At 44.5% G+C, this 27093-nt stretch overlaps 1 protein-coding gene across 2 annotated transcripts in view; it reads right to left on the bottom strand.

Annotated features, from left to right (window-relative positions):
* Nucleotides 1–27093, bottom strand: part of PIK3C2G (phosphatidylinositol-4-phosphate 3-kinase catalytic subunit type 2 gamma) — a 367222-nt gene that overhangs the window by 255794 nt on the left and 84335 nt on the right. For both annotated transcript variants that reach the window (XM_063446623.1, XM_063446622.1), the window contains exons 2-5: nt 16587–17304; nt 5375–5454; nt 5139–5296; nt 2608–2935 (exon numbers count right to left, since the gene is read on the bottom strand). In XM_063446623.1, coding sequence (XP_063302693.1) covers nt 2608–2935; nt 5139–5296; nt 5375–5454; nt 16587–17246 — 1226 coding nt within the window. In that variant the 5' untranslated portion in view covers nt 17247–17304. The remainder of the gene's footprint in view (nt 1–2607; nt 2936–5138; nt 5297–5374; nt 5455–16586; nt 17305–27093) is intronic.

The raw sequence follows: 27093 nt of genomic DNA, 5'->3' as shown, positions 1-27093 counted from the left end.
TATTGTATTGTGGATAAAGGGTATTCCACTTTTTGTGTTGAGTTGAGCTTACTATCCCTGGTAAGAGGTAGCTGTTTCTTGCATTCAATTTAATATTGTTTTGGCACAACCTTTCCCTCGATCCCCAAATCAAGCAGACTTAATTAATTGCAACCTTAAAGCCTTCATTTTATACCTGGACTTACGTTTAACAACACTACATTTACCTCATAGTGACTAACTAAAATGATACATAAAATTCATACATATAGGAAAGAACTCAACACAATATTGCTGTCACAAGGAGGGGTTAGGGGAATATAGTAAAAATTCTCATATGTATTTGCATATATCTGCATATTGCCACAATTGCAAATACAAAAGCTTCTCACATCACACATAATTGGGACACTGAACCTTCCACCAGCAGATGGCGCTATGTAACATAATCAGGCCCGGACTGGCCATCGGGCAAACCGGGCAAATGCCCGGTGGGCCGCGATGGCCACGGGCCGGGGAGATCCAGCCAGTCTATGCAGGGCCGGCGCTATCCGAGCGCCGGCCCCGCTGTGTTGCATGAAGGGCCGGTGGGGAGATCAAAGATCTCCCTCACCGGCCCACATGCAATCAAACGCGGCCGCCGGCGGGGGAGAGAGGGAGGGAGCCAGCTTGCCTGGAGAGAGGACCCGGCGGAGCTCTAACTTGCAGCTCCGCCGGGTTTCTCTCGCGAGATCCGTCCGTTGCCATGGCAACCGGCCGGGTCTCGCGAGAGTGAACTCTAGCCCCAAAGGGCTAGAGTTCACTTACCACGAGGACCACCAGGGATGGATGTCAGCAGCCCTCCCCTCCAGGCTATAGGTAGGAAATTAAGGGTGGGGGTATAATGTCTGTTGTTTTTTTTAAAACTTTTATTATAAAAAAAACACATCAGTATTGGCATTTACCTGCCTCCCCAAACACATTAGTAATACTAATGATTTAACTACTGGAGGGGTTAAAATATATGTTTATTATTATCATTGTATGAGGGTGATGTGTGTTAGGGTATTATTTAGGGTACACCACCCTCATACAGCATCCTAACACACATCACCCTCATACAGCATCCTAACACACACCACCCTCATACAGCATCCTAACACACATCACCCTCATACAGCATCCTAACACACATCACCCTCATACAGCACCCTAACACACACAGCGTCCTCACAAATCACGCTAACACACACAGCACGCTAACACACACAGCACGCTAACACACACAGCACGCTAACACACACAGCACGCTAACACACACAGCGCCCTAACACACACAGCGCCCTAACACACACAGCGCCCTAACACACACACCACCCTAACACCCAACACACAGCACCCTCACTCACACACACAGAACCTTCACACAGCACCCTAAAACACATCACCCTCACACAGCACCCTAACACACACACACCACCCTCACACAGCATCCTAACACACACAGCACACACACACACACACACACTGCACACCTCACACACACAGCAGCCCCCAAACACGCTGCACCACTCACACACACACACACACACTACACACCAAACATATATGTATATATACTACAGAACCCCTCACACACATACTGCACCCCTAAACACATTAAATTCCAGACAAACCATAGATTCCTACCCAACTCTGGATATCTACAGATATACACACACTAAATCTCTATATACACTCTGAATCCTCTATACACGCACACACACTCACTAGATGTCCTATACACGCTCCTGAGTCCTTCAAACACACACTAGATCCCCTACACACAGACGCTGCACGACCTACACACACACTACATTTCTGACATACACACTCTGGATCCCCTATGCACACACTAGATTCCATGTAAGCAAACACATAGTGTCTCCATAAATGGGATACAGTGAGTATCCCAATTATGGAAACCCCTGAGACAAGTTTCAAGCAAACAATGCAAGCATGTTATTAAATTTGCTTGCACTGTGCAGAACAAATACAGGGCCCTTTTCTCGTGCCCTGGAAGAGCATTGAATCAACATGCTCACTTTGAGATGGGGCATGCTTGTCATTGGGGATGACAAAACACACCCTATCTGGCCCCGCCCCCTTTTCAGTGGGCCGCTGTGAACAAAAAATGCCCGGGCTGAATTTTTTTCCCAGTCCGGCCCTGAACATAATGTCTATGCAAGAGTTTGGCTCACAGAGTCCGTCAGAGCGTCAAAATCTCTGGGCTGAAGGCTAGCTCTCAGTCCTCTCCACTAGCCTTTTCCCTTTTTTTTACTGCAGGTGTAAGGTAATGAGTGAGTGGATCTGTTATTCCCACTAACTGAAAACAAGGGCTGACAGGGGCATTCAAAAATAACGGGAGAGGGCTTTTTTCATAACCTCCATTTTTAAATATATTCCATAAATTCACTCACTAATGTTATTTATTTCGGGGAGTTTTGCATCATCGTCAAAGCTGATCCCAGCAGTATCTATTAGGTGGTTAATACAGGGGACTCATTTACAGGAAATGTCAAGGAGATTCCATCTATTCATTGCACAGTGTGATCAAATTAACGCAAAACTTTTCATATCAACAAAATGTAATTAGAAGTAATCACTTACTTTTGCAAATATTCATCTAGACCACAGATGCTCAGCTGCCAGCCTTTAGTCTTGGGGTCAGAATGCAGTTTTTGTTGAGCAATTTCTTGTTGAGGTTGAAACAAAGATGGAGGAGTTTGTGAAACATAGTTTGTAAGTGCTTCTAACGAAGGGTAAAGAGATGGCTGTGACAGGGGAACACTTTGTGGAATATTCCACGGTTCTAAAGATGGGTACACGTTTTGGAGTGAAGGGTATTGGTTTGGGAGTGGAGAGTATAGAGGCTGTGAAGCAGGGTATTGATTTCTATTTAAAATTTCAGCAATTAAGTCTTCTACAGTAACAGTATCTGCAAATTAACGAAAGTACAATATTAATTATGAATTTTCAATTATATACACTGCTTTGTCAATGCAAATATCTAATCAACCAATTATAAGGAAGCAACTCCCCCCCATAACCGCAATCTCATCCATAACGCCTTCACCCGTAACGCAAACTTCACCCGTAACGCCAGCTTCACCCGCAACAGCTTCACCCGTAACAGCTTCACCCGTAACAGCTTCACCCGTAACAACTTCACCCACAATGCAAACTTCACCCATAACCGCAATCTCATCCATAACGCCAACTTCAAACGTAACAGCTTCACCCATAACAACAACTTCACCCATAGCAGCTTCACCCATAACAACAACTTCACCTCTAAAAGCAACTTGAATGCAGACATACTCAAGAGGTAGAATTGTTTAAACCAAATATCAGAATGAGGTATAAATTTGGTCTGATTTTGACCATGGGATGGTTGTCACTGCTACTGGTTTTGGTTTGAGTATCTCAGAAACTGACAAACACAAAAGATCTGTAACAGAGCTCCCTGTACCCCGGCTGGGTACCTCCGCCAAGGACCCCTTCCTAGCTGAAACAGGGGACAAACCGCAGCACTTCTGCCCACAATCGCCGTGGCTTGACTGGGGTCCTGGAACCGCTCTCTACTGGAGCTGAATGGGGAATTAGCTCTATCCACCCCCAGGCACTGGACGACACTCAGTCCTGGGAGCTCTAGTCCTTACAAGGACTTTCCACCTTGAATCCTCCACGCTGGAACAAGCTGGAACAGTGATTAGCCCTTTCCCCCCCCAGTAACCAGACGACACAAAGTTCTGGGAGTACAAGTTGGAATACTTTATTGGCAGCCACAACTGGCCTTACATGAAAGGGGCACTCCTGCCTGGACCTGAGAGTAAACCACAGTAGAAACAAATACACAATTACATTGGCTCTCAGGTCCAGGACACTCCCATACAAAAATCAAATAATCCCTCCTCTGTGCCTGGGAGATAATTGGATCAGGAACTGTACTAATCTAATCCAATTATCTCCAAGCACAGAAAAAAACACACTTTTTCAAAAAAACAAACAAAAGTTACATCCCCTGATAGCGCTGATCTGGGTGACCAATATATCCAAAAATCACTCAGATCAGTTCAGGGGTTCAGGAATTTCCTGGAAGTCATTTGCTTGACCGCCCGCACGCATGGTCCCATGCCCAAAACAGTTCCATAGAATCAGGGCTTGCGGTTGGTCTAGTTTGGTAGTTTGAAAACGAACAAACTACCGAACATAGTGAATGGTCTTACCCTGGAGCTTGTTCCCTTTGTTCAGACTAACGATTCGACCGAACAGTGTCCTTCTAACTTGTGTAGAACCGAACGCAGGCGATGATTGAAGTCCAGCGGTGTCAGGGAGCTTCTGTGTCCGATTTTAGTTCCATGAGATTCATGCCCAAACACTGCTGCCTGCATTTATGCGAACAAGATGGCCGCCACCTCATAGTCATCCATAAGAATTGTGGCCACACAGATGAACACTTACAACACTGAGGTGGAAATTGTTACAAAGTAGCAATTAGGCTTAACAAGCTCCAGGGTGGTCTCAGGTTCGTGCGGCTGTTCCCGAACCATATAGTCCAAATACACGAACGGAGACTTTTATATCACAATTTACAGGGTCCATAGTCTGTGGGCAGGCTCCTCTCGGAACTCGTGGAAAACTCACTTGGAAAGGGGAGTTTCTCACAATTTCCATGAACAAGAGTCACTAGAATATATAGAGAATGGTGCGAAAATGACAAAAAAATCCACTGAGTGTCAGTTCTGGGGATAAAAATATCTCATTAATGAGAAGAGAAAAAAATCTGCTTCAATGTAACAGGGAAAAGACAATAACTGAAACGGTCATGAGTCACACAGAAAGCAACAACTCTTGGAACTGTGAAAGGGTTTCCGCTACAGAAGACATAATTGGGCTCCATTGTTGTTATTACGGAATGTTGGCCATATTTGGCACAGACACCCCAAATCTGGATAGCAGTGGGTGAGCATGCTATTAAGCACAGACAGAAATCCTTTTCTTAGATTCCATTTTTTATTTTGTTTTAATACACTGAGTACATTTTGATTATGTAAATAAAACTGCTTAAGGAAATTTAATTAAGATTTTTTTCCAATACATTTTTTTTCCCCCCAAGAATAAAATCAGGTCTTCTTTACCTTTTTGGGTCCAGTGTAGGACTTGTTGCTCTGAATCCTTAAATATGGTAATTTTCATGGTGGTTTCGTCACGGAAGTCATTAGAAAATCTCAGAGCGACGCTCCATATTCTTCCAGAGTTTGACTCCGCATCCGATGCAGGATATCTTCCTCTTAAACTGCAAGACAAGTATGAACATTCCTGAGACTTGGTGAATAGAAAGGAAATACTTTGGAAGAAAGGAATCAGGTCCTACCTTTTCACCGCCGTACAAAACATTGACAAATGACTTGTGTTCTGGGATTTTTCAAGTAAGTGAATCCGACAATCTTTCACCTATTAATACAAATAATTAAGGTAAACAATAAAGCATTGTGCTGACTTTTAAGTGAAATGTAACATTTTGTATCAGACAAGAAGGAATCACTAATCTAAACATGCATTATGATTTCCAAAATGGTGGACGATGCACGGTAATTAACGCATATCCACACCTGCCGCACGAATAAAGAAACCAAGGAGTGATACATTCTATCGAATCTCTGCAACTACAATTAGCTCACTCGTATTGCTAGGATTTAACCATATAAAGGAAAGAATACTATTTATTCATTGGAAATATTGTATGAAGCTTTAAACCGGCCGATAAGTGAAAAGTGTTTACTTAAATAAAGGCAGCACGCCTAAAGGACAGGGCTCCCTCACAGGCCCTATAGGTATATAGGTATAAGGAAGGAGATAAAAGGTGGCGCCACAGAGATAATATGTACAATTAAATATAAGCAAGTAGTAATATAGAAATAATCAATAATATATAATACACAGAGAGAACAATAACAAAAAATAATAGCTATATATAGAAAGCCGTAATGACAGTATGTAGCTTATTTAACTTATACCTTATGATAACATAGTAAATATGAACAGTCGGTTGTGGTGTGCCGAAACCGACGATGCGGTAGGCCTGTAATAAAGAGGGCAAAAAGAGTATACCATGCAAGATCTATTCAGCCTACAAGGACAGTCATATAGCATATATCACATATTCAGATTACAGAATGCTTCACGTATTTCCTGTATTGGATGAGGAATGTATCTGGTATATGCTGAGGAGTTCCACCGCCCCAATGTTTTGATAATATGAACCGGTATGTTTCTGCTGGAAGCAGTGGTGGCTGCTCCAATGCAGGAGTGTCCTGAGTAGTGAGATGAATTAAGACTTAACTTGGTAAGCAATACTCTTATATACAGCATGAATTTACTGGTAGTAAGAACCTTACCATGTAATGTGAGCAGAAGTTGGTTTGGAGACCCTGGAACGGTGGTTAGGAATGTATCTAGGACTTGAACCGGGCACCATTTGTTGCTGGTAGGGTAATAGGGTATTTTTACCAGCTCTTAAAGGGACACTATAGTCACCAGAACAACTACAGCTTATTGAATTTGTTCTGGTGAGTAGAATCAATCCCTTCAGGCTTTTTGCTGTAAACACTGTCTTTTCAGAGAAAATGCAGTGTTTACATTACAGCCTACTGATAACTTCACTGGCCACTCCTCAGATGGCTGTTAGAGATCCTTCCTGGGTCGTGGCTGCCTAAAATGCATCCAAACATTCATGTATGGACGTAGTGGGCATTGGATAGCATTACCTTCATCCCCCATAAAACCATCACTTATCCCTTCAAATAACGACAGACAACTTCTTGGAGAAAACAGGCCACATCATTTATTAACACAACCAAATACTGTAACATATAACGAAATAATAATTATCATAAATTAACATAAACAATTTGCATATAGTCATACAGTAACCAAATAAACCGTCCTTGCCAATCTAACTTCCCCAAGGCTCTCACCTCCCTCCTTGGCCTAATAAAAACATCTTCCTTTTCAGGGCTCCCCACCAACTCAGTGGGGCCCAACCATAATGCTCCCCACTGGTCGACTTACAACCCAGTGGGGACACGTCCAACCTGGTACCTCCTCCAGGTTCACCATAAGAGACAGGGGGAGGATGAGACCCGGCCATCATCCCCCTTTTTCATCTAATCTACCAAACCATCCCTTATTTGGCAAGGACACACCCCCGCCTCGCTGTGACAACCCCCCGGGCCCAAAGCAGCAAAGGAAGGGTGGGCGGGAAACTTGTTGCAGGCCCGGCTCCTAAGTGGCACTGAGGTCAGTCTGATCTGTCACCACCCACTTCCTCACATCTCACACTCCCACATGTAGCACATAGCCAATCATGCACCATCCATCCCACACTCATACACGTGCCCCTGTCCGTTAAGCTGCGCACTCTCCCTGGGGCCTGTATCTCCTCCCTCTGCATGCAGGCACTGAACTTTCCTCATAGAGTTTCATTGATTCAGTTCATCTCTATGAGGAGATGCTGATTGGCCAGGGCTGTGTTTGAATCATGCTGGCTCTTTGTCAGTCTCAGCCAATCCTAAGGGGAAGCATTGTGATTGGATCAGGCTACCACTTCTGATGATGTCAGCAGACTGCTTGTTTTTTTTTTAGGCAAACAACATGCAGATCTACAGCTTCTGGCTTGAATACAGTAAGATTCTGCTATATTTATGGAGGCATGAGGGGTCCAGGGGGGCTAGATGGTGTTTTTCACACTATAGGGTCAGGAGTACATGAATACATGACCTTTAAGACCGTCTTGGGAAGTGATATTCGTAGTGGTGAATTCTCCAGGTCTGAGGAACCCATAGAAAGCTAAGTAGATGGCGTTTTTTATAACATGATTGGTATGTGATTTGAAAGGGGTTGTATCCATGAGGTATGATAATGATTTGAAGATTTGGCTATAGATAGGTGGTCTAGAAGATGTTGGCATAGGTTTTGAGCCTGGTTTTTATTTGATAAGAAGATAGGAAACTGTGGTTGTTTGGCCAGAGGGTGAGTATATGGTGTTGTATCCCTGTCAGATATAATTTGATGGTGTTGTATGATAATTTTAATTTAAGGTGGCAAAAAGAAGTGAAGGCTACAATAGTTTCCATTGCGTGTTTATTTACAAATTGAAAGTCCAACAAGAATTTGTTATACACATGGAAAGCCCTGTCGTATGACTTCCTAGTGTTGTCGGACAAAGCTAGTTACGATAGGAGTCTGTCATGCTTTAACAGATCTCCGAATCCAATGTCATGTCCTGCCATGACAGAGCCGGGGTCGCCGGTAATGCATTGTGGAATTCCTGAAACTGAGAGCGCGATAAATGATCAGCCGCTACGTTCTGAATGCCAGGAATATGCACATATAACAGGAAGAAATTATAGTTGGCTGCCAGCCAAGTGAATTTCCTCAGAAAGCTCATGATGGTCAAAGACTTGGAATGACCATCGTTAATTATATGTCAGGTTGCCAAATTATCCGAACAGCATCTCACCACTTGACCTGCCCAAGCTGTTCCCCAAGCTACTGCAGCAGCTATGATAGGGTAGAGCTCGAATAGGGCATACGTGGTGAAAAACCATGGTACATTATATACCTCCCTAGGCCAAGCCCCCCAAAGCCAGTGATCACCAAAAATAGCTGCAAAGCCAGAGTTGGCTGCTGCATCCGTGAAAATAGTGAGGGAGTCGGACGTAAGTGAAGGGATAAACAAACATCTCCCATTCCAATTCCTGATAAATCTGCTGTAGCAGGGCCATCTAGTGTAATGCGGGAGCGGTCTGTCTGGAAGCGGGGAAACAGATTGAGCAGTCTTGATATGAAAGCCCTACCCTGTGGTATAACTTGCATGGCAAAGTTGAGGGAGTCTAATAAGGACTGCAGTTCTGTGCGATTACAGGATTCAGTAGAGATATAGGTCGATGTTTGATAGGATGCGGTCAATCTTATCTCTTGGCAAACTGGCCATCATGTTGACTGAATCTAGTGTGATACCCAGAAAGTTAATCAATGTGTCTGGTCCTAGTGTATTTTTAGGGGAGACAGGGATTGTAATAGCTGGGTCGTAATACTTAGGCTCTTGGGTAGGAATAGGTTACTCTCAACAGTCAAGAAGTAATCCAAACAGTAAATAACTGTGGGGCATCTACAGACATTAAGCGGTAGCAGCATACTGTCTCGGACTACTTTTTGCACCTAAAGTGAGACGAGTAAAAGAGTAATAAGAACCTTTGTATTTAATGCCATGTAGATGCCACAAAGAAGGGTGAATAGGGAGGAGTTTAAAGGCGTTAATGATGTCTGTCTTACTAAGCCATGCTCCCAAATGGGGTCAATGGCGTTATAAATGGAAGCATACTGCAGGGAAAATTCCTCTGAAGGAATGAGAGAGTTTAAACTGGGTGTTGTGGAAGAGTGGGGAGCAGAGAGGTTGACAATCAACCTTTGCTTATCAGAATTTTTCCCAGAGACCACTCCAATGGGGTTAGTTCTCCAAGCTGAGAAAGGAGGGGAACTGAACGGCCCTAGTAGGAAACCATGATCTAAGTCCATCTGTAACAGATTATTTACTGAGATTGGATTGGTGAGGGCAGATAATAGGTTCTTACATTTCACGATGCCGTAAGGCATGTAAATGATACCTGTATGGAACCCTTCTGTGAATCCTGACACAAAAAACTCCACCAAATGGGGTGAGAGCTGATTCTGCAACAATTCGGCAAAATAAGTCACATGTAAGGTTTGGGAAACGATTTATTAGGACACATTGTTTTAGCATGTGACCTGAAACAAAGAGAACAGACATGCAATAACCGGCATGCGCTAAATCCACAGGTACCTGCGTTGAAGTTATTGCAGAAAATAATATTACGTCCGAGCTTGTCCTTAATCACTCTCTCAGGTTTAGCTGAGGGAGTAGGAAAAGGATAGGTTGCACCCTGCTCAGGGGTGTTAGAACATAGGTTAGTGGTGTGTGAGGATGAGGAGCAAACGCTACAAACTGGGGATATGAGGCCCGCGAAGTGCCTGCAAAATAGTTCCGTATCCAGCTGGCTCCAGTCTGTCTGAAAATTAAACTGAGCCAGGGCCGCAGACACCTTCGCAGAGAATGATCTGTGGTAATCATAAAAAGAAGTACCACCATATTTATGCCCCAGGTCCACCAACTTGTGAAAATACAAGTTAAACTCCTCTCTGCATTGTGGAGCACACTACGCCCCTATAAATCCCAAAATCTAGGACGAACTCAGGAATAGACAATTTCCTATTCAACTTGGGATCCCTAGCCTTTAGTACCACAGACACATCGCCATAGGAATACATCTTGTTTTCAAGGATATTCTGGGAGGCAATCAGTAGCGAAACTAGATTGACATCCTTGCCTTCCAAGATATCCTTCTTAATATGTGCTGGTACCAAATGGGCCGGGTTAATGATGTTCGGATTTTTGGAGTGGGCCAATGAATTTACCAGTCAGGGTGCTTGAGAGACCAGTAGTTTCTGGAGTAACCAATCCAGATGGAGCCACTGGCCTATCATTAGCATCCAACCGATCCAGTTTATCTCAGTGCACAAATGTTCTCAGTGAGCAGTTCAGAGGTTTTGCTAGGACGTATTTAAACTAGGAGAGAGGGGCAAAAGGGTGATAAAACATCAATCCAATTGTCCCCCAAAACAAGGACAGAAGGTGCCTGTAGCAAGTGTGTTAAAAAATAATAAGCTTAGAGTCATGTCTACAAATGCTCGCAGTTTAGGGAATAAGATCCATGAACTTGTGGCAATAATGGCAACTGATAATGTAGATTTAGTCGCTGTTAAGGAGACATGGTATAATGCGAAAAATGACTGGGACATAGCAATACCAGGGTACTCTTTATATAGAAAAGACAGGGAAGGCAGGAAAGGGGGAGGGGTGGCCCTATATGTGAAGGATAGCATAAAATCTAGCCTAATAAAAGTTAGTAAGGTGAACATAGAGTCCGTTTGGGTTACGTTTGGGTTACGTTAGAATTTGGTAATCACACAGTAACTCGTGTAGATGTGAATCATCGGCCCCCAGGACAAATTGAAGAGTTAGATAATCTACTAGTTGAGGAAATAGCTAAAATGACAATGAAGGGGGAAGTTATCATCATGGGTGACTTTAATCTTCCAGATGTGAATTGGAAAAAAAAAAATAGCTATTTGTGCCAGGAGCACACATATTCTAAACTCCCTACTGGGATTGTCTCTAAAACAAGTCGTTGAGGAGCCAACTCGTAAAGAGGCCATACTAGATTTAGTGTTAACAAATGGAGATTTGGTATCAGATATTACTGTAGGTCACACCACACAAAAACTAAAGTTTTAGACTTTACAAAAACAGACTTTTCTAAAATTAGAATTTGTGTAAAGGGGTCATTATCAGACTGGAGCAATTTAAATGGAGTCCAAGAGAAATGGGATAATTTAAAAGTTGCACTGCTGACGGCAACAGAAAATTGCATTAGACTTGTCAGTAAGAGCAAAAAATTCAAGAAACCACTCTGGTACTCCGCAGATGTGGCCAAAATAGTAAAAAACTAAAAGTTAGCATTTAGTAATTATAAAAAAACCCAGAGTGAGGAAGACAGAATGACCTATAAGATTAGGCAGAAAGGGGCTAAGCAAGTTATAGGAGCTTCCAAATCACACACAGAAGAGAAAATAGCACAGTCAGTAAAAAAAAGGTTACAAAACATTTTTTAGATACATAAATGAGAAAAGGAAAGTAAAACAAGGATTAGTTAGATTAAAAACAAAAGAAGGAAGGTATGTAGAAGAGGATAAAGGTCTAGCTGACTGCCTCAATGAATATTTTTGATTATATATTTACAGATGAAAATGGAGGAAAGCCTCGTTTAGGAAAAAGGACAAATGAGTCCTTTATTACATGTGAGTTTACAGAGGAAGAGGTTATATTTCAACTGTCAAAAGTAAAGACAAATAAGTCAATGGGACCTGATGGAATACACCCAAAGCTATTAAAAGAGCTTAGTGGTGTACTAGCAAAACCATTAACAGATTTATTTAACCAATCATTGATAACCGGAGTAGTCCCGGAAGATTGGAAGTTGGCGAATGTTGTGCCCATTCACAAGAAAGGTAATAGGGAGGAGTCGGGCAACTATAGGCCAGTAAGCCTTACTTCAGTAGTGGGGAAAGTGATGGAAACCATGTTAAAGGATAGGATTGTTGAACATCTGAAAACACATGGATTTCAAGATCAGAGACAACATGGGTTTACTTCAGGGAGATCATGCCAAACTAATCTTATTGATTTTTTTTGATTGGGTAACTATAATAATAGACCAGAGTGGTGCAGTAGACATTGCTTACCTAGATTTCAGTAAGGCTTTTGACACTGTTGCACATAGAAGGCTTATCAATAAATTGCAATCTTTAAGTTTGGATTCCAATGTTTTTGAATGGGTAAGGCAGTGACTGAGTGACAGGCAACAGAGGGTTGTAGTCAATGGAGTATATTCGAAGCTTGGGCTTGTCACCAGTGGGGTACCTCAGGGATCTGTATTTGGACCCATTCTCTTTAATATTTTTATTAGTGATATTGCAGAAGGTCTTGATGGTAAGGTATGTCTTTTTGCTGATGATACTAAGATATGTAACAGGGTTGATGTTCCAGGAGGGATATGCCAAATGGCAAATGATTTAGGTAAACTAGAAAAATGGTCAGAGTTGTGGCAATTGACATTTAATGTGGATAAATGCAAGATAATGCATCTTGGACGTAAAAACCCAAGGGCAGAGTACAGAATATTTGAGTCCTAACATCTGAGGAAAGGGATTTAGGGGTGATTATTTCTGATGTCTTATAGGTAGGCAGACAATGTAATAGAGCAGCAGGAAATGCTAGCAGAATGCTTGGTTGTATAGAGAGAGGTATTAGCAGTAGAAAGAGGGAAGTGCTCATGCCATTGTACAGAAGACTGGCGAGACCTCACTTGGAGTATTGTACGCAGTACTGGAGACCGTATCTCCAGAAGGATATTGATACTTTAGAGAGAGTTCAGAGAAGGGCTACTAAACTGGTTCATGGGTTGCAGGATAAAACTTACCAGGAAAGGTTAAAGGGTCTTAACATGTATAGCTTGGAGGAAAGACGAGACAGGGGGGATATGATAGAAACATTTAAATACATAAAGGGAATCAACACAGTAAAGGAGGAGACTATATTTAAAAGAAGAAAAACTACCACAACAAGAGGACATAGTCTTAAATTAGAGGGACAAAGGTTTAAAAATAATATCAGAAAGTATTACTTTACTGTGAGGGTAGTGGATGCATTGAATAGCCTTCCAGCTGAAGTGGTAGAGGTTAACACAGTAAAGGAGTTTAAGCATGCGTGGGATAGGCATAAGGCTGTCCTAACTATGAGATAAGGCCAGGGACTAATGAAAGTATTTAGAAAATTGGGCAGACTAGATGGGCCGAATGGTTCTTATCTGCCGTCACATTCTATGTTTCTATGTTTCTATCCATAATGCGCCCCAATTAGGACAGGACTGATGATAGTATGACATGGAGGTCAGGTGACTGGGCACTACTGGAGCCCTCGCCAGCCCTGGTATTGTCCGTGGTGGTATTAAGTATAACTCTGCCTTCCTGGCAGTGGCAGGGTATGGAATATTCCTGCGTCTTATTTTGGCCGTGATCCTGGATATTGTCCAGGATCTGAGAGAAGATAGGCTGGTTTTGTCCCCTCTTTGAGATGGAAAGATGGACCTTGCTGGAGTACTGGGAATGGACACCTCGTCATTTGCTTCTGGTATTTCAGACATGATAGAATAGGATAAAATTAAAAGAGTAACTCAGGGGAAAGCAATGTACTGGCTAGCTTAACTAATGCCAAGCGGCAAAGAAATTATCTATGACAGGAGAGGGAAGCCCTTACTAGTTGCCAAGTGGCACGAGAGGCTCTAGCTATGTGTTGGCCCGAGGGGATTTTTTGAGGCCACTGACATTGTGGCGGGGTGGAGGCCTCTCGGTGACTAGTAAGGCAAAAGATAGAATGGGAGTGACTTGAGAGGTTCTTTCTATACCATGATGCGACGCAACTAACTATGCATTGGCAGTTTGGGCATGAATACCTCCGAATATTAGGATGGGTGTTGGCCTTGCGGGACCACTATGACTTGGCAAGAAGGCCAGAAAATCAACTAAGTGGATTCTGAATCCTATCAGCCAGTAGACCAAAACTCACCCTAGTAGGTAGAGCCGGATGGGGATGGATAGGTATAATGACCTGTGAGTACACCTACCTGTATTTGAACAGATGAATAGGCTAGGAAAGTGTAGATCACTTTGAGTGATACCTATGATAGTAAATAGTCATCATGTAGTAGCCACCACGTGATCGTGAGGAGATATTAATATGAAATAATGTGGAATACATACCAGGCAATAGACTAGGCCTAAATATAAAGCAGCTGGAACGTAATGGTAGTATAACCAGTAGTGCCTAGTACCTAGTAACATAAATGAAACAGTTAGGTTTCCAAGCAAACGAGGGGGAGAATATGAAAGTGAAAGATAATCCAAAACACGAACCAAAGTAATATTGTAGAAATGAAAAGACAGGGACGTATGCAAATATGTAGAGAGACCACAATCTGCAATATATGAATATGGTCCACGTTAGAATTTAAAACGAGCGTAAACTAATTACTAGGGAGTGTCTCTTTAATAATATAAACCCACCCAGTATAACTAACTGTAAACTAATTACTAACTCATCAAGATTAGAGAACCCACCTAAATTGTGATGATTGAAAGCCAGAGTCAATCAGAATTTAACAGCCTTGACAACCTCAGAGGTACAGCGTGAAAAAAAGGGTGTTCAGGTTCGGCAACCTAAAAACAGTGCTGCTGAATCTACTGGTAGATTTGTAATATGTGCAGTACTGCTTTATAACCTCTAGTGGTCCATAGTGTACCCAGCCTAATTTGTGGAATTTAAACTGAATGGTTGCATGGACTTAGGGATTCCTACAAGTAAAATACGGCATTCTGCAGAAATATATACAAACGGCTTCCAAAGAGGAACAAAGTAACGTATAACTGCCGATCGCTCCAGTGAAAGAACCATTAAAACATACAGGAAACGTGAGTATCGTTCATGCGTGCGAAATGAACCCACCGAACAGGTGAGTATAATAACCCCACGAAACGAACTGATAGACAATAGTGGCAAACTACTGAACCGCCGTTCGTATCAAGTTGTAAACGAAAGCTTGCACAAAAGTATACGAACAGAGGGTAAGTATGTGAAATAGAGTTGACCTGTGATGACGCTGTGCGCCTGCGTCAGGGTCAACAACTCATTGTTACAGAAGCCATGCAGTATTGACCAGAGGAGAGGGGAAGAGCCCTGCGGCTTTCCATGGTTGGAAGAACTTTGATCTAGGAACGGGTAGACACTTTGAAGGCAGGTAAGTTCTCCACGAGGAAAGAAAGCAAGATGGCGGTCTGCAGCAGCCGGAAATCCAGGTTTGCAAATCGCAAGACCATCAATGGTAAATAGGGAAATCATGCCCCTCCCACAGCTACAGGCCCAGCTTGTATATATATATATATATATATATATAAAGAACAGTCCAAAAAGAGTCCAGTAAAACCTTGGGATAAGAGAACAATCACAGGTCTATCTGAGGTAGAGACGTCTATGGAGTAGTGGGATCAAGGGGTTCGTGGGATCCGTATGAAAGGGAAAATAAAAACTAATAGTGCAATAAAACCTAAAAAGGTAGCAGCCAATAAAAAAGGTCTATATGATCCTACTCAGGTTTTTGCGAGCTAAAAAATAGGGCGTAAGTGGTATAATCTCCACCAAGGATGCTTTGGAGTAGTATCTCTCTGGAACAAGTAAAACTCAGATGCCAGTTAGTAAAATAATAAAAATGGTAAAAAAGAGAAAATGGCTAACTCACAACAAAGAACGTGGCCTAAATACCTTTATTAAAATATAGTTACTTAAAATTTCCACAACACGTTTCTCACCTTAGGGCTTTCTCAAGTGGATAAGTGGATTATTTTGTTATTGTTCTCTCTCTGTATTATATATCATTGTTTATTTCTATATTACTACTTGATTATATTTAATTGTACACATTATCTCTGTGGCGCCACTTTTTTCTACTTCCTTATACCTTTAAACCGGCCGATGCTCCTTGTTTTGCTGCAGGGTTATCTACTAAAATGAGAATTCAAAGTGAATTTAGATTTAAATTTTAAGCTGAAATTAAAGCATAGCCTGGCTAGTCACTTTGAATTCTCACTTTAGTGAAGAATCCTGTTGGTATTTTATTTGTTGTTTTTTCTTTGTAGTCCGGGAAGAAGGTTTTTTTTTTTGCCCGGAAAAAGCTCATTACATACAGGGTCAAAGAGAAAAATGCAAACCCTCCAGAAATGTTGTCAACACTGGTTAAGGCAAATACCTTACATTTCTTTAAATAATAGCAAATACTTCCTGCTCATCTTACATTTGTGTCTTAATCTGAATTCAAGGAGAAGATGACTCTTACCTCGTAGCTACTCCTGGGATAGACTGATTGTGAAGAGTAAAAGCCACTCTCAGAAATATATTGGTGTCTTAGTAACATTGTATCTGATGACCTTCTGTCAGACCCTCTGCTTGCAAAACCCTGGCCTCCGGACCTCGGATCATGATGAATCGTGTGACTTCTTCTTATACCTTCAGTAAAGGCTGCTGTATAAAGCATTGGGTCAACATGATAATTGGGGTGATTGTCAATGTTATGATAATGGACAATGTTAACATTAGATTCAGCATCCTGGAAATTCTCAAAACCAATTTGCAGCCCCCAGGTGCCCTGTTGGGCAGATAATGGTTCACTAGGCATTGGATCCATTTGTCCATTGATTGGAGCTTGAGGTGATGGGTGAGGGCACCATGATTGCTGTTCTTCAAACCAATTATTTGTTATAAAAAAGCATGATGTTTGTGGAGATTCCACTTGCTGCATGCCAGCCATGGCAGTAGAAAAACCAATAGGTATCTGCCCAGAATAATCAGAATTTATTTCTAGATTTTGAAATCCATATTGTGGTGCAGAAGCTCCAGACTGACTATAGGGTTCTTGATAATCTTGTGTAACTTGTTGGTTCGGACAAAACATTATGCCAGGATTTCCAAACCCAATAACTGTATTATTGTGTTCCATAATGTATTATCTTGATTCCTGTATAGTCTATGACACCATCCAAAAGACAAGGTTACATCTGTAAAAAAAAAATGTAAGAAAACAAGACACAGTGTTACTTTCAAGAGCATATTGTAATTGTGAAGTTAATAGTATGTGAGATACGTCAAACATGGACATCTCATGTATCAGAACAAATTCAGATAGCACACTGACCGCAGTCTGTTCTTCCAAATATCTAGGCATGTTGCTAGACACCAACCTATCCTTTGACCTGCACATTGAAAACATCTCTTCAAAACTTTACCGAAAACGAGGTGCCCTGTACAGAAACAAGTCCTTCATAAAACCTACAGTAAGGAAGCAGATAGTGCTACAAATGCTAATGCCGGTCATTGAATATGGGGATGTAGTGTATGCACCTGCATCGCAAACCCACCTTAAAAAAACTTAATAAGTTATATAATTAATTCTGCCACTTTGTGATAGAATATAATTACTTTGCCCACCAATATGAACTGTTAAAAGAGCTAAACTGGCTGTCGCTGGAATCCCGACGCATTCTTCATCTTTACAGCCTGGTGCATAAGAGTTTTTCTGGGAAGCTCCCACCCTACCTGAGTAGAATGCTCTCCCCAGCTGTTCCCAACTCCTATAAACTCCGATCCAGTATTACCACAATATTTAGCATACCGCAATACAAAAATAGAGTGGCTCGATCCTCCTTTTCCTACAGAGCACTGCAATTATGGAATAACCTCAGGGGCACAGTCAAATCTTCATTTCAATCCTTTAAGAGATCTATGGCAATAAACCTCAATACAGAATGCACCTGTCATGGTTGAATATATTTATTACCTGTTATATGTTAAATATATATATATATATATATATTACACAAGATCCAGCGCACTCACCTATCCACTAAACAGCAACTTAAATGTTGACAAATTTTATTAGTATTTAAAAAAAAAAAAAACACCTAATCTAGGCAAAAATAATGGGGGTTTAGTTACATTATATGATCATACATTGCATAAGCCTGCCACAACGTCAATGTACCCCATCTTTGGCAGGTCCTACTCTAACAGCCTAATGTCTGCTCTTATGAGATTAACCACTTACTTGGGGAAAAAATTCCATCTGGGGCTTTCTGCAGTACAAGGCTAAATAATGCCCTGGGATAAGGAGTTGGCTAGGCTCCCAAATATATATATATATATGAAACATGGGGGGTGGTAGCACTCACCTGAACATGCTTAAATGGGGTGCTGCTGGGGACCATATTATACAATAAATAGTGATGTCCCGAACTGTTCGCTGGCGAATAGTTCCCGGAGAACATTGCTTGTTCGCGTTCGCAACGGACGGCGACCATATGCGCTGTTTGGTCCGCCCCCTATTCGTCATCATTGAGTAAACTTTGACCCTGTACCTCACAGTCAGCAGACACATTCCAGTCAATCAGCAGCAGACCCTCCCTCCCAGACCCTCCCACCTCCTGGACAGCATCCATTTTACATTCATTGTGAAGCTGCATTCTTAGTGAGAGGAGGGACAGTGTAGCTGCTGCTGATTTGATAGGGAAATTGATAGCTAGGCTAGGGTATTCAGTGTCCACTACAGTCCTGAAGGACTCATCTGATCTCTGCGGTAAGGACAGCACCCCAAAAAGCCATTTTTAGGGCTAGAACATCAGTCTGCTTTTTTTTTTTTTGTGTAATGTAATTGCAGTTGCCTGCCTGCCAGCCTGTGTGTCAGGCTCACAGCATATACTGTGCCAACTTGTCCAGTGCCACCACTCACTCACTGGTGTCACAATAGCTTGCATTTAAAAAAAAACAAACTTTTTTGACTGTAATATAATAGCAGTCAGTTTCCTTCACGCGTGTGCGTTTCAGGGCCTGCCAAGGCACAATGTCACTCCAGTGCAACTCATATCTGGTGTAACAGTAGTGTACATTTAAAAAAAATAAAATAATTTTGACTGTAATAGATTGAATAGCAGTTAGTTGTCTGCCAGCGTGTGGGTCAGGCTCACAGCGTATACTGTGCCCACTTGCCCAGTGCCACCACTCATATCTGGTGTCACAATAGCTTGCATTTAACAAAAAAAAACTTTTTGGACTGTAATATAATAGCAGTCAGTTTCCTTCACGCGTGTGCATTTCAGGGCCTGCCAGGGCACAGTGTCACACCAGTGCAACTCATATCTGGTGTAACAGTAGTGTAAATTTAAAAAAAAAATACCATTTTGACTGTAATAGATTGAATAGCAGTTATTTGTCTGCCAGCGTGTGTGTCAGGCTCACAGCGTATATTGTGGCCTCATGCCCAGTGCCAACACTCATATCTGGTGTCTCAATAGCTTGCATTTAACAAAAAACAACAAATTTTTGGACTGTAATATAATAGCAGTCAGTTTCCTTCACGAGTGTGCGTTTCAGGGCCTGCCCAGTGCCACCACTCACTCACTGGTGTCCCAATAGCTTGCATTTAAAAAAAACAAAACTGTCTGGACTGTAATATAATAGCAGTCAGTTTCCTTCAGGCGTGTGCGTTTCAGGGCCTGCCAGGGCAGAGTGTCACACCAGTGCAACTCATATCTGGTGTAACAGTAGTGTACATTTAAAAAAAAATACAAATTTGACTGTTATAGATTGAATAGCAGTTAGTTGTCTGCAAGCGTGTGTGTCAGGCCTACAGCGTCTACTCTGCCAACTTCTGCCAGTGCACAGTGCCACTCATATCTGTTGTCACAGTAGCTTGCACGCATAGTACCACTAATCGAAAAAAAAATGACAGGCAGAGGCAGGCCACCCCGCAGGGGCCGTTGTGGTCGTGGTGCTGTGATTCCCTTTGGCCTTAGAATAATGCCCAGTATTCAGAGGCCACGTACCCTGAACTGGAAAAGTTCTGAGTACATAGTTGACTGGCTAACACAGGAACCCAATCTTCTACAGCTTCCGCTCGGAACCTTGATGCACCATCCTCCTCCAGGTTAGCTTCGGGCACCTCTCAAGTTACCACTCGCCCGCCTGCCGCCACCACCAACACTAGCACCACAGCCGCTTCACTTGGTATGTCAGAAGAGTTATTCACACATCAGCTGGAAGAAATGAGTGATGCGCAACCATTATTGCCAGAGGATATAGATAACAGGGATATGTCTCAGTCAGGCAGCATTACACACATGGACGTACGGTGTGATGATGATGATGTTGTACCCGCTGCTGCTTCCTTTGCTGTGTTGTCAGATACAAGTCAAGCGGTTGATGATGACGTTGCGTCCGTGGATGTCATGTGGGTGCCCGCTAGAAGAGAAGAAGAACAGCGTGAAAGTTCAGATGGGGAGACAGAGAGGAGGAGGAGACGAGTTGGAAGCAGGGGGAGGTCGTCGCAAGGAGCTAGTGGCACAGTCAGACAGCATGCATCGGCACCCAGGGTCAGCCAGACAGCACGCCAATCAACGCATGCTGTTGCCACCACCAGAATGCCGTCATTGCAGAGCTCAGCAGTCTGGCATTTTTTTTTGTGTGTCTGCCTCTGACAACAGCGATGCCATTTGCAACCTGTGCCAAAAGAAACTGAGTCGTGGGAAGTCCAACACCCACCTAGGTACAACTGCTTTGCGAAGGCACATGATCGCACATCACAAACGCCTATGGGATCAACACATGAGTACAAGCAGCACACATACTCAAAGCCGCCATCCTCCTCCTGGTCCAGCATCTTCAGCCACATCAACCACTGCTGTCCTCCTTGCCCCCTCTCAACCATCTGCCACTCCATCTCACGCCTTGAGCAATTCTTGCTCATCTGCCCACAGTCAGGTGTCTGTCAAGGACATGTTTGAGCGTAAGAAGCCAATGTCACAAAGTCACCCCCTTGCCCGGCGTCTGACAGCTGGCTTGACTGAACTCTTAGCCCGCCAGCTTTTACCATACAAGCTGGTGGAGTCTGAGGCGTTCAAAAAATTTGTAGCTATTGGGACACCGCAGTGGAAGGTACCCGGACGAAATTTATTTCCACAAAAGGCAATCCCCAACCTGTACTCGATTGTGCAAAAGGAAGTAATGGCATGTCTGGCACACAGTGTTGGGGCAAGGGTACATCTGACCACTGATACCTGGTCTGCAAAGCATGGTCAGGGCAGGTATATCACCTACTATTCCACATCCCGGATACGGCAGTCACGCCGTCTTGGGGTTGACTTGCCTGAAAGCAGAGAGTCACACCGGACCAGCACTCCTGTCCGCCCTGAACGCACAGGTGGATCAGTGGCTGACTCCGCACCAACTGGAGATCGGCAAAGTGGTTTGTGACAACGGAAAAAATTTGTTGGCGGCATTGAATTTGGGCAAGTTGACACATGTGCCGTGCATGGCACATGTGTGTAATCTGATCGTAGAACGCTTTGTGCTTAAGTACCCAGGATTACAGGACGTCCTGAAGCAGGCCAGGAAGGTGTGTGGCCATTTCAGGCGTTCCTACATGGCCATGGCGCACTTTTCTGATATCCAGCGGCGAAACAACATGCCAGTGAGGCGCTTGATTTGCGACAGCCCGAAACGTTGGAATTCAACACTCCTAATGTTCGACCGCCTGCTCCAACAAGAAAAAGCAGTTAACGAGTATTTGTATGACCGGGGTGCTAGGACAGCCTCTGCGGAGCTGGGATTTTTCGCCACGTTACTGGACGCACATGCGCAATGCCTGTAGGCTCATGCGTCCTTTTGAGGAGGTGACAAACCTAGTCAGTCGCACCAAAGGCACCATCAGCGACATCATACCATTTGTTTTCTTCCTGGAGCATGCCCTGCGAAGAGTGCTGGATCAGGCAGTAGATGAGCGTGAAGAGGAAGAGTTGTGGTCACCATCACCACCAGAAACAGCCTTATCAGCATCGCTTGCTGGACCTGCGGCAACGCTGGAAGAGGATTGTGAGGAAGAGGAGTCAGAGGAGGAATGTGGCTTTGAGGAGGAGGAGGAAGACCAAACACAACAGACATCCCAGGGTGCTTGTTGTCACCTATCTGGTACCCGTGGTGTTGTACGTGGCTGGGGGGAAAAAACATACCTTCAGTGAGATCACTGAGGACGAGGAACGGGACATGAGTAGCTCAGCATCCAACCTTGTGCAAATGGGGTCTTTCATGCTGTCGTGCCTGTTGAGGGACCCACGTATAAAAAGGCTGAAGGAGAACGACCTGTCCACGCTTCTAGACCCCCGATATAAGCAGAAAGTGCCTGAAATGTTACCGAATTACGGCAAGTCGGAAAGGATGCAGCAGTTCCAAAATCAATCAAAAAGTATGCTTTACACTGCGTATAAGGGTGATGTCACAGCACAATGGGAATCTAACAGGGGAAGAGGTGAACGTAATCCTCCTCCTCCCAAGACCACGCCGGCAAGGACAGGACGCTTTACAGACGTGTTGTTGATGGAGGACGTGCGGAGCTTTTTAAGTCCTACGCATCGTCACAGTCCTTCGGGGTCCACCCTCAGAGAACGACTCGACCGACAGGTAGCAGACTACCTCGCCTTAACTGCAGATATCGACACTCTGCGGAGCCATGAACCCCTTGACTACTGGGTGTGCAGGCTTGACCTGTGGCCTGAGCTATCCCAATTTGCGATAGAACTTCTGGCCTGCCCCGCTTTAAGTGTCCTGTCAGAAAGGACCTTTAGTGCAGCAGGAGGTATTGTCACTGAGAAGAGAAGTCGCCTAGGTCAAAAAAGTCTCGATTACCTCACCTTTATTAAGATGAATGAGGGATGGATCCTGAAGGGACTGACAGTGGGCGATACATTCGACTAAAAATGGCCTGATGAGGGGGACGTAACAGGGTGTCGCGGCTGCCGGCCCGCCGCATGATATTTAAATCCCTAGCTCACCCCAGTACCTTGCCCTGTCGTGGTTTCCTGTTCCTGGTTTCCTGAGAGTGCTTTATCATTGTGAATCTGATTTCCTGGTATCCTGATCTTGGCTTTTCCCTGGTTATTCTGAATTCTGGTTTCCCTGACTTGGCTTGTGTAAACGGTATTGTGTATTTTCTGGCTTCCTTGACCTCGGCTTTCCCTTTGACCATTCTCTGTCTCTAGCGTATTAGTCCGGCCATTCTAAGGTCCGGTTTACGCTCTGTCCTTTTATTTTTATTTTTATTGCCTATGTATATGTTTATGGACTGTTTGCGGTGCGTTAAACGGGGAGTTTGGAATGTCACTGTGAAGCGGGCGTAACCTTTACACTACCTGATCGATACAACATCATACCTGATGTTTTAAAGCACGTTATTCCAAACAATTTAGGAATGTTAGGTGATTTATGCCCTTTATGGATTAAAACCAGACTCTGCATCAACTATGTAATTTTCCATGGGAGTTTTGCCATGGATCCCCCTCCGGCATGCCACAGTCCAGGTGTTAGTCCCCTTGAAACAACTTTTCCATCACTATTGTGGCCAGAAAGAGTCCCTGTGGGTTTTAAAATTCTCCTGCCCATTGAAGTCTATGGCGGTTCGCCCGGTTCGCCCATTCGCGAACATTTGCGAAAGTTTGCATTCGCCATTCGCGAACCGAAAATTTTATGTTCGCAACATCACTAACAATAAACAATACACAAGATCCAGCGCACTCACCTATCCACTAAACAGCAACTTCAATGTTGACAGATTTTATTAGTTAAAAAAAAAAAAAAATCTAAACTAGGCAAAAATAATGGGGGTTTAATTACATTATACACTGCGTGCAGAATTATTAGGCAAATGAGTATTTTGACCACATCATCCTCTTTATGCATGTTGTCTTACTCCAAGCTGTATAGGCTCGAAAGCCTACTACCAATTAAGCATATTAGGTGATGTGCATCTCTGTAATGAGAAGGGGTGTGGTCTAATGACATCAACACCCTATATCAGGTGTGCATAATTATTAGGCAACCTCCTTTCCTTTGGCAAAATGGGTCAAAAGAAGGACTTGACAGGCTCAGAAAAGTTAAAAATAGTGAGATATCTTGCAGAGGGATGCAGCACTCTTAAAATTGCAAAGCTTCTGAAGCGTGATCATCGAACAATCAAGCGTTTCATTCAAAATAGTCAACAGGGTCGCAAGAAGCGTGTGGAGAAACCAAGGCGCAAAATAACTGCCCATGGGGGCGTGGTTCCGGCTCCGTCCAAGATGGCCGCTTGAAGACAGAGCTCCGCTCCACCGTCCCCCGATTACAGCTATTAAGAGCGGCTAAGCATACTTAATGGGGCGCACTAAACGCCCGGAGCATCCCCAGACCCCGGGGAATCCCCAGCAGGGTCCCCTGGACAATTACCTGCAGCAACAGCCCAGCGCGAGTGGCGACCCGGCTACTCCCAAGATGGCGCCTGCGCCGGAGCAGGGCCCAGCGCTCACCGCTCTGGAACGAATTGAAAACACCCTCAGGGACCTGACTGCTGCCATGGCCACTAAAACTGATCTACAGGTCATGGAGGCGAATATTCAGGAAGCTATGAGGAATGAAGTGGCAGGACTTCGCGCCGAGATCACAGCGCATACAGGCCGCATCACTACGCTTGAAGAAGCAGGCGCGGCCCTGTCCACCCGCATGGCGTCCACGGACACCGCAGTTTCGAGACAGGGTGAACTGATCCTGGCTATGCGCCGTCATCTGGAGGATGTGGATAATAGGGGTAGACGATGCAACATACGTGTACGCGGGGTCCCAGAAACTGAGGGCCCCGAGGTGGCGGCGGACACCCTCTTGGAGCTCTTCCAACTTATTATGCAATCATCCCCGCCTCCACAGATCCACTTTGAGAGGGCACATAGGGCACTACGGCCCAGGAATGCGGATGACGGTCCAAGAGATCTTGTTTGCTGCCTCAGCTCATTCCCGGTGAAGAATGCCATCATGACGAAAGCCCGGGAGCGGCAATCTTGGCCCTTCAGAGGAGCCCAAGTAACACTCTTTAATGATTTGTCCCCCATCACTCTGGAAGCCAGACGAGCGCTCCGCCCTGTCACGACTGCGCTACGGGATCACAATGTGGTCTACAAATGGGGTTTTCCATTTGCCTTGATGGCAAGACATCAGAATCGCTGGATCACTATGCGATGGCCGGAGGAAGTCCCACGTTTCATGGGAGAGTTGGGTCTCCCGTCGCAGCCTATTACTAATTGGATTCTAGGCCCGCTGGGTCCACCGCCGAGAGCTCAGAGGGAACCCAGGCAACGACAATCCAGAGCTCCCTCTGCCCCCCGTACGGGAAGATATCGGGATCCGACCTCACCAGAGGAATAACCACCCCATCTCTCATGATTGATGCTGCACCTCCGCAGGATCTGGGCCACGGAACTTCGCTTCAGACGGCCGACTCACCCCGACCACTGTGTGAGACGCACGTACTACACTGCATACTCTAAGGTACTGTGGGGCTGTTTTTGGCTCTTGGGAGGGGGATATTGGGCCCAGTCGGGTTTCCTTGGGGACTCCTACGCTTAAGTTCACCATACCTGCTTTATGTACTACTATAATTTCCTCGATGTCTCAGCTAAGAACAGGCTGCATATGCAAGTTTTTGGGGTTTGGGCGGGGGGGTTGGGGGGGCGGATGTCTACGCTTCAGTTGGGTTGTCCTCTGGCAACGGAACTCTCCATGTTCTGGGACATTTGATTGAGCATTGGACCCTCTGCTGGGGCTTTGGGTGGGGGGTTCGGGGATTGGGGGGGGGGGGGGGGTTTGGGGAAGTACACCTACATATTGTTATTGCTATTTACGGATGTTGATGCCCGGTATACTGTATAGTATTGTGTGTTTCATTGCCACCCTCCGAGGGCCTTGCTTGGTTGCTTGCACGTGCGGCACGTTGCGCCGTGTAGGCCTCCCCACTGTATTATGCAATCACTTTTTGACAAGCGAGTATATGCCGGGTTGCGACCAATCTAACCCTTTTCGTTGCAACCCGCCGCCCAGTTCGCTATGTTCACATATTTCATTCAAAGGTGGGGTCCTCGAGGATGGCAATCATCTGTGCATTTTTAGATAGAGAACATATGCTTTTATGTAGACAATCTCAACGAGCTCACTATTGAGATAGGTACTGCTCTACATGAGGTCCACCCTTCCCCCCCCCCCCCCCCCCCCTCCCCCCCCCCCCTCCCCCCCCCCCCCCCATCGTGCCGCCTCCTCTCCTCTCCCCTTCCCCTCCCTCGCCCGTGCTTGCCCATCCCAAGAGGAGTGTGCCTCCTAATTATGATGCAAGTATGACTGCAGGATTCGATGGTAGAAAATGTTTGTGCCGTTATTAGTGTTCACCTATCTGTTTGAATTTATGTGGAGATATAGGTATTGATAAATGTAGCCCTTTAGGGGAGATGGGGCTTAGGGGTTCCACGGGCCTTCCGGTACTGGGGGGCAGGATAAGTACACATCACCCGCTGTTACGCCACGAGATAGGATGCTGTCCGTACGAGATTCTAAGGGAGGGGCGGGTATGGGATTCCGATAGAGTGCCCTGCTATGGGGTAATGCCCGGGGTATGCCAGTTGTCTCTGGTAGTTACGTACTGGTACGACTCCTCTGTATTTACTTTCCCCTTTGTTTTGCTATTACCATCCATAAGCCTTGACCCCGCTGTCATACTCCGGGGAATTTCCATAGCCCTTTTACAGTAGCCCGGGGGAACGGTTGGGAGCGGTTGCCGATTGTCTTTCGGAGAGATAGATTCCAGGCGGAGCTCGAGCTGTGCCTCCACTTTCTTACACTCGTGCTGTAGTCGTGGCCACATAGAGAGTGCTTGGGTTTCCTGGGCTGGTACCGGAACGAAGCACCTCTAGTGTCGGTCACTGCACGGGAATACCCCCCTCCATTCGGGC

Source organism: Pelobates fuscus, chromosome 3 (assembly GCF_036172605.1).
Source record: "Pelobates fuscus isolate aPelFus1 chromosome 3, aPelFus1.pri, whole genome shotgun sequence".
Classification (NCBI taxonomy): Eukaryota; Metazoa; Chordata; class Amphibia; order Anura; family Pelobatidae; genus Pelobates; species Pelobates fuscus.
The sequence above is the reverse complement of the archived record's forward strand: the minus strand, read 5'-3'. Positions and strand labels throughout refer to the sequence as shown.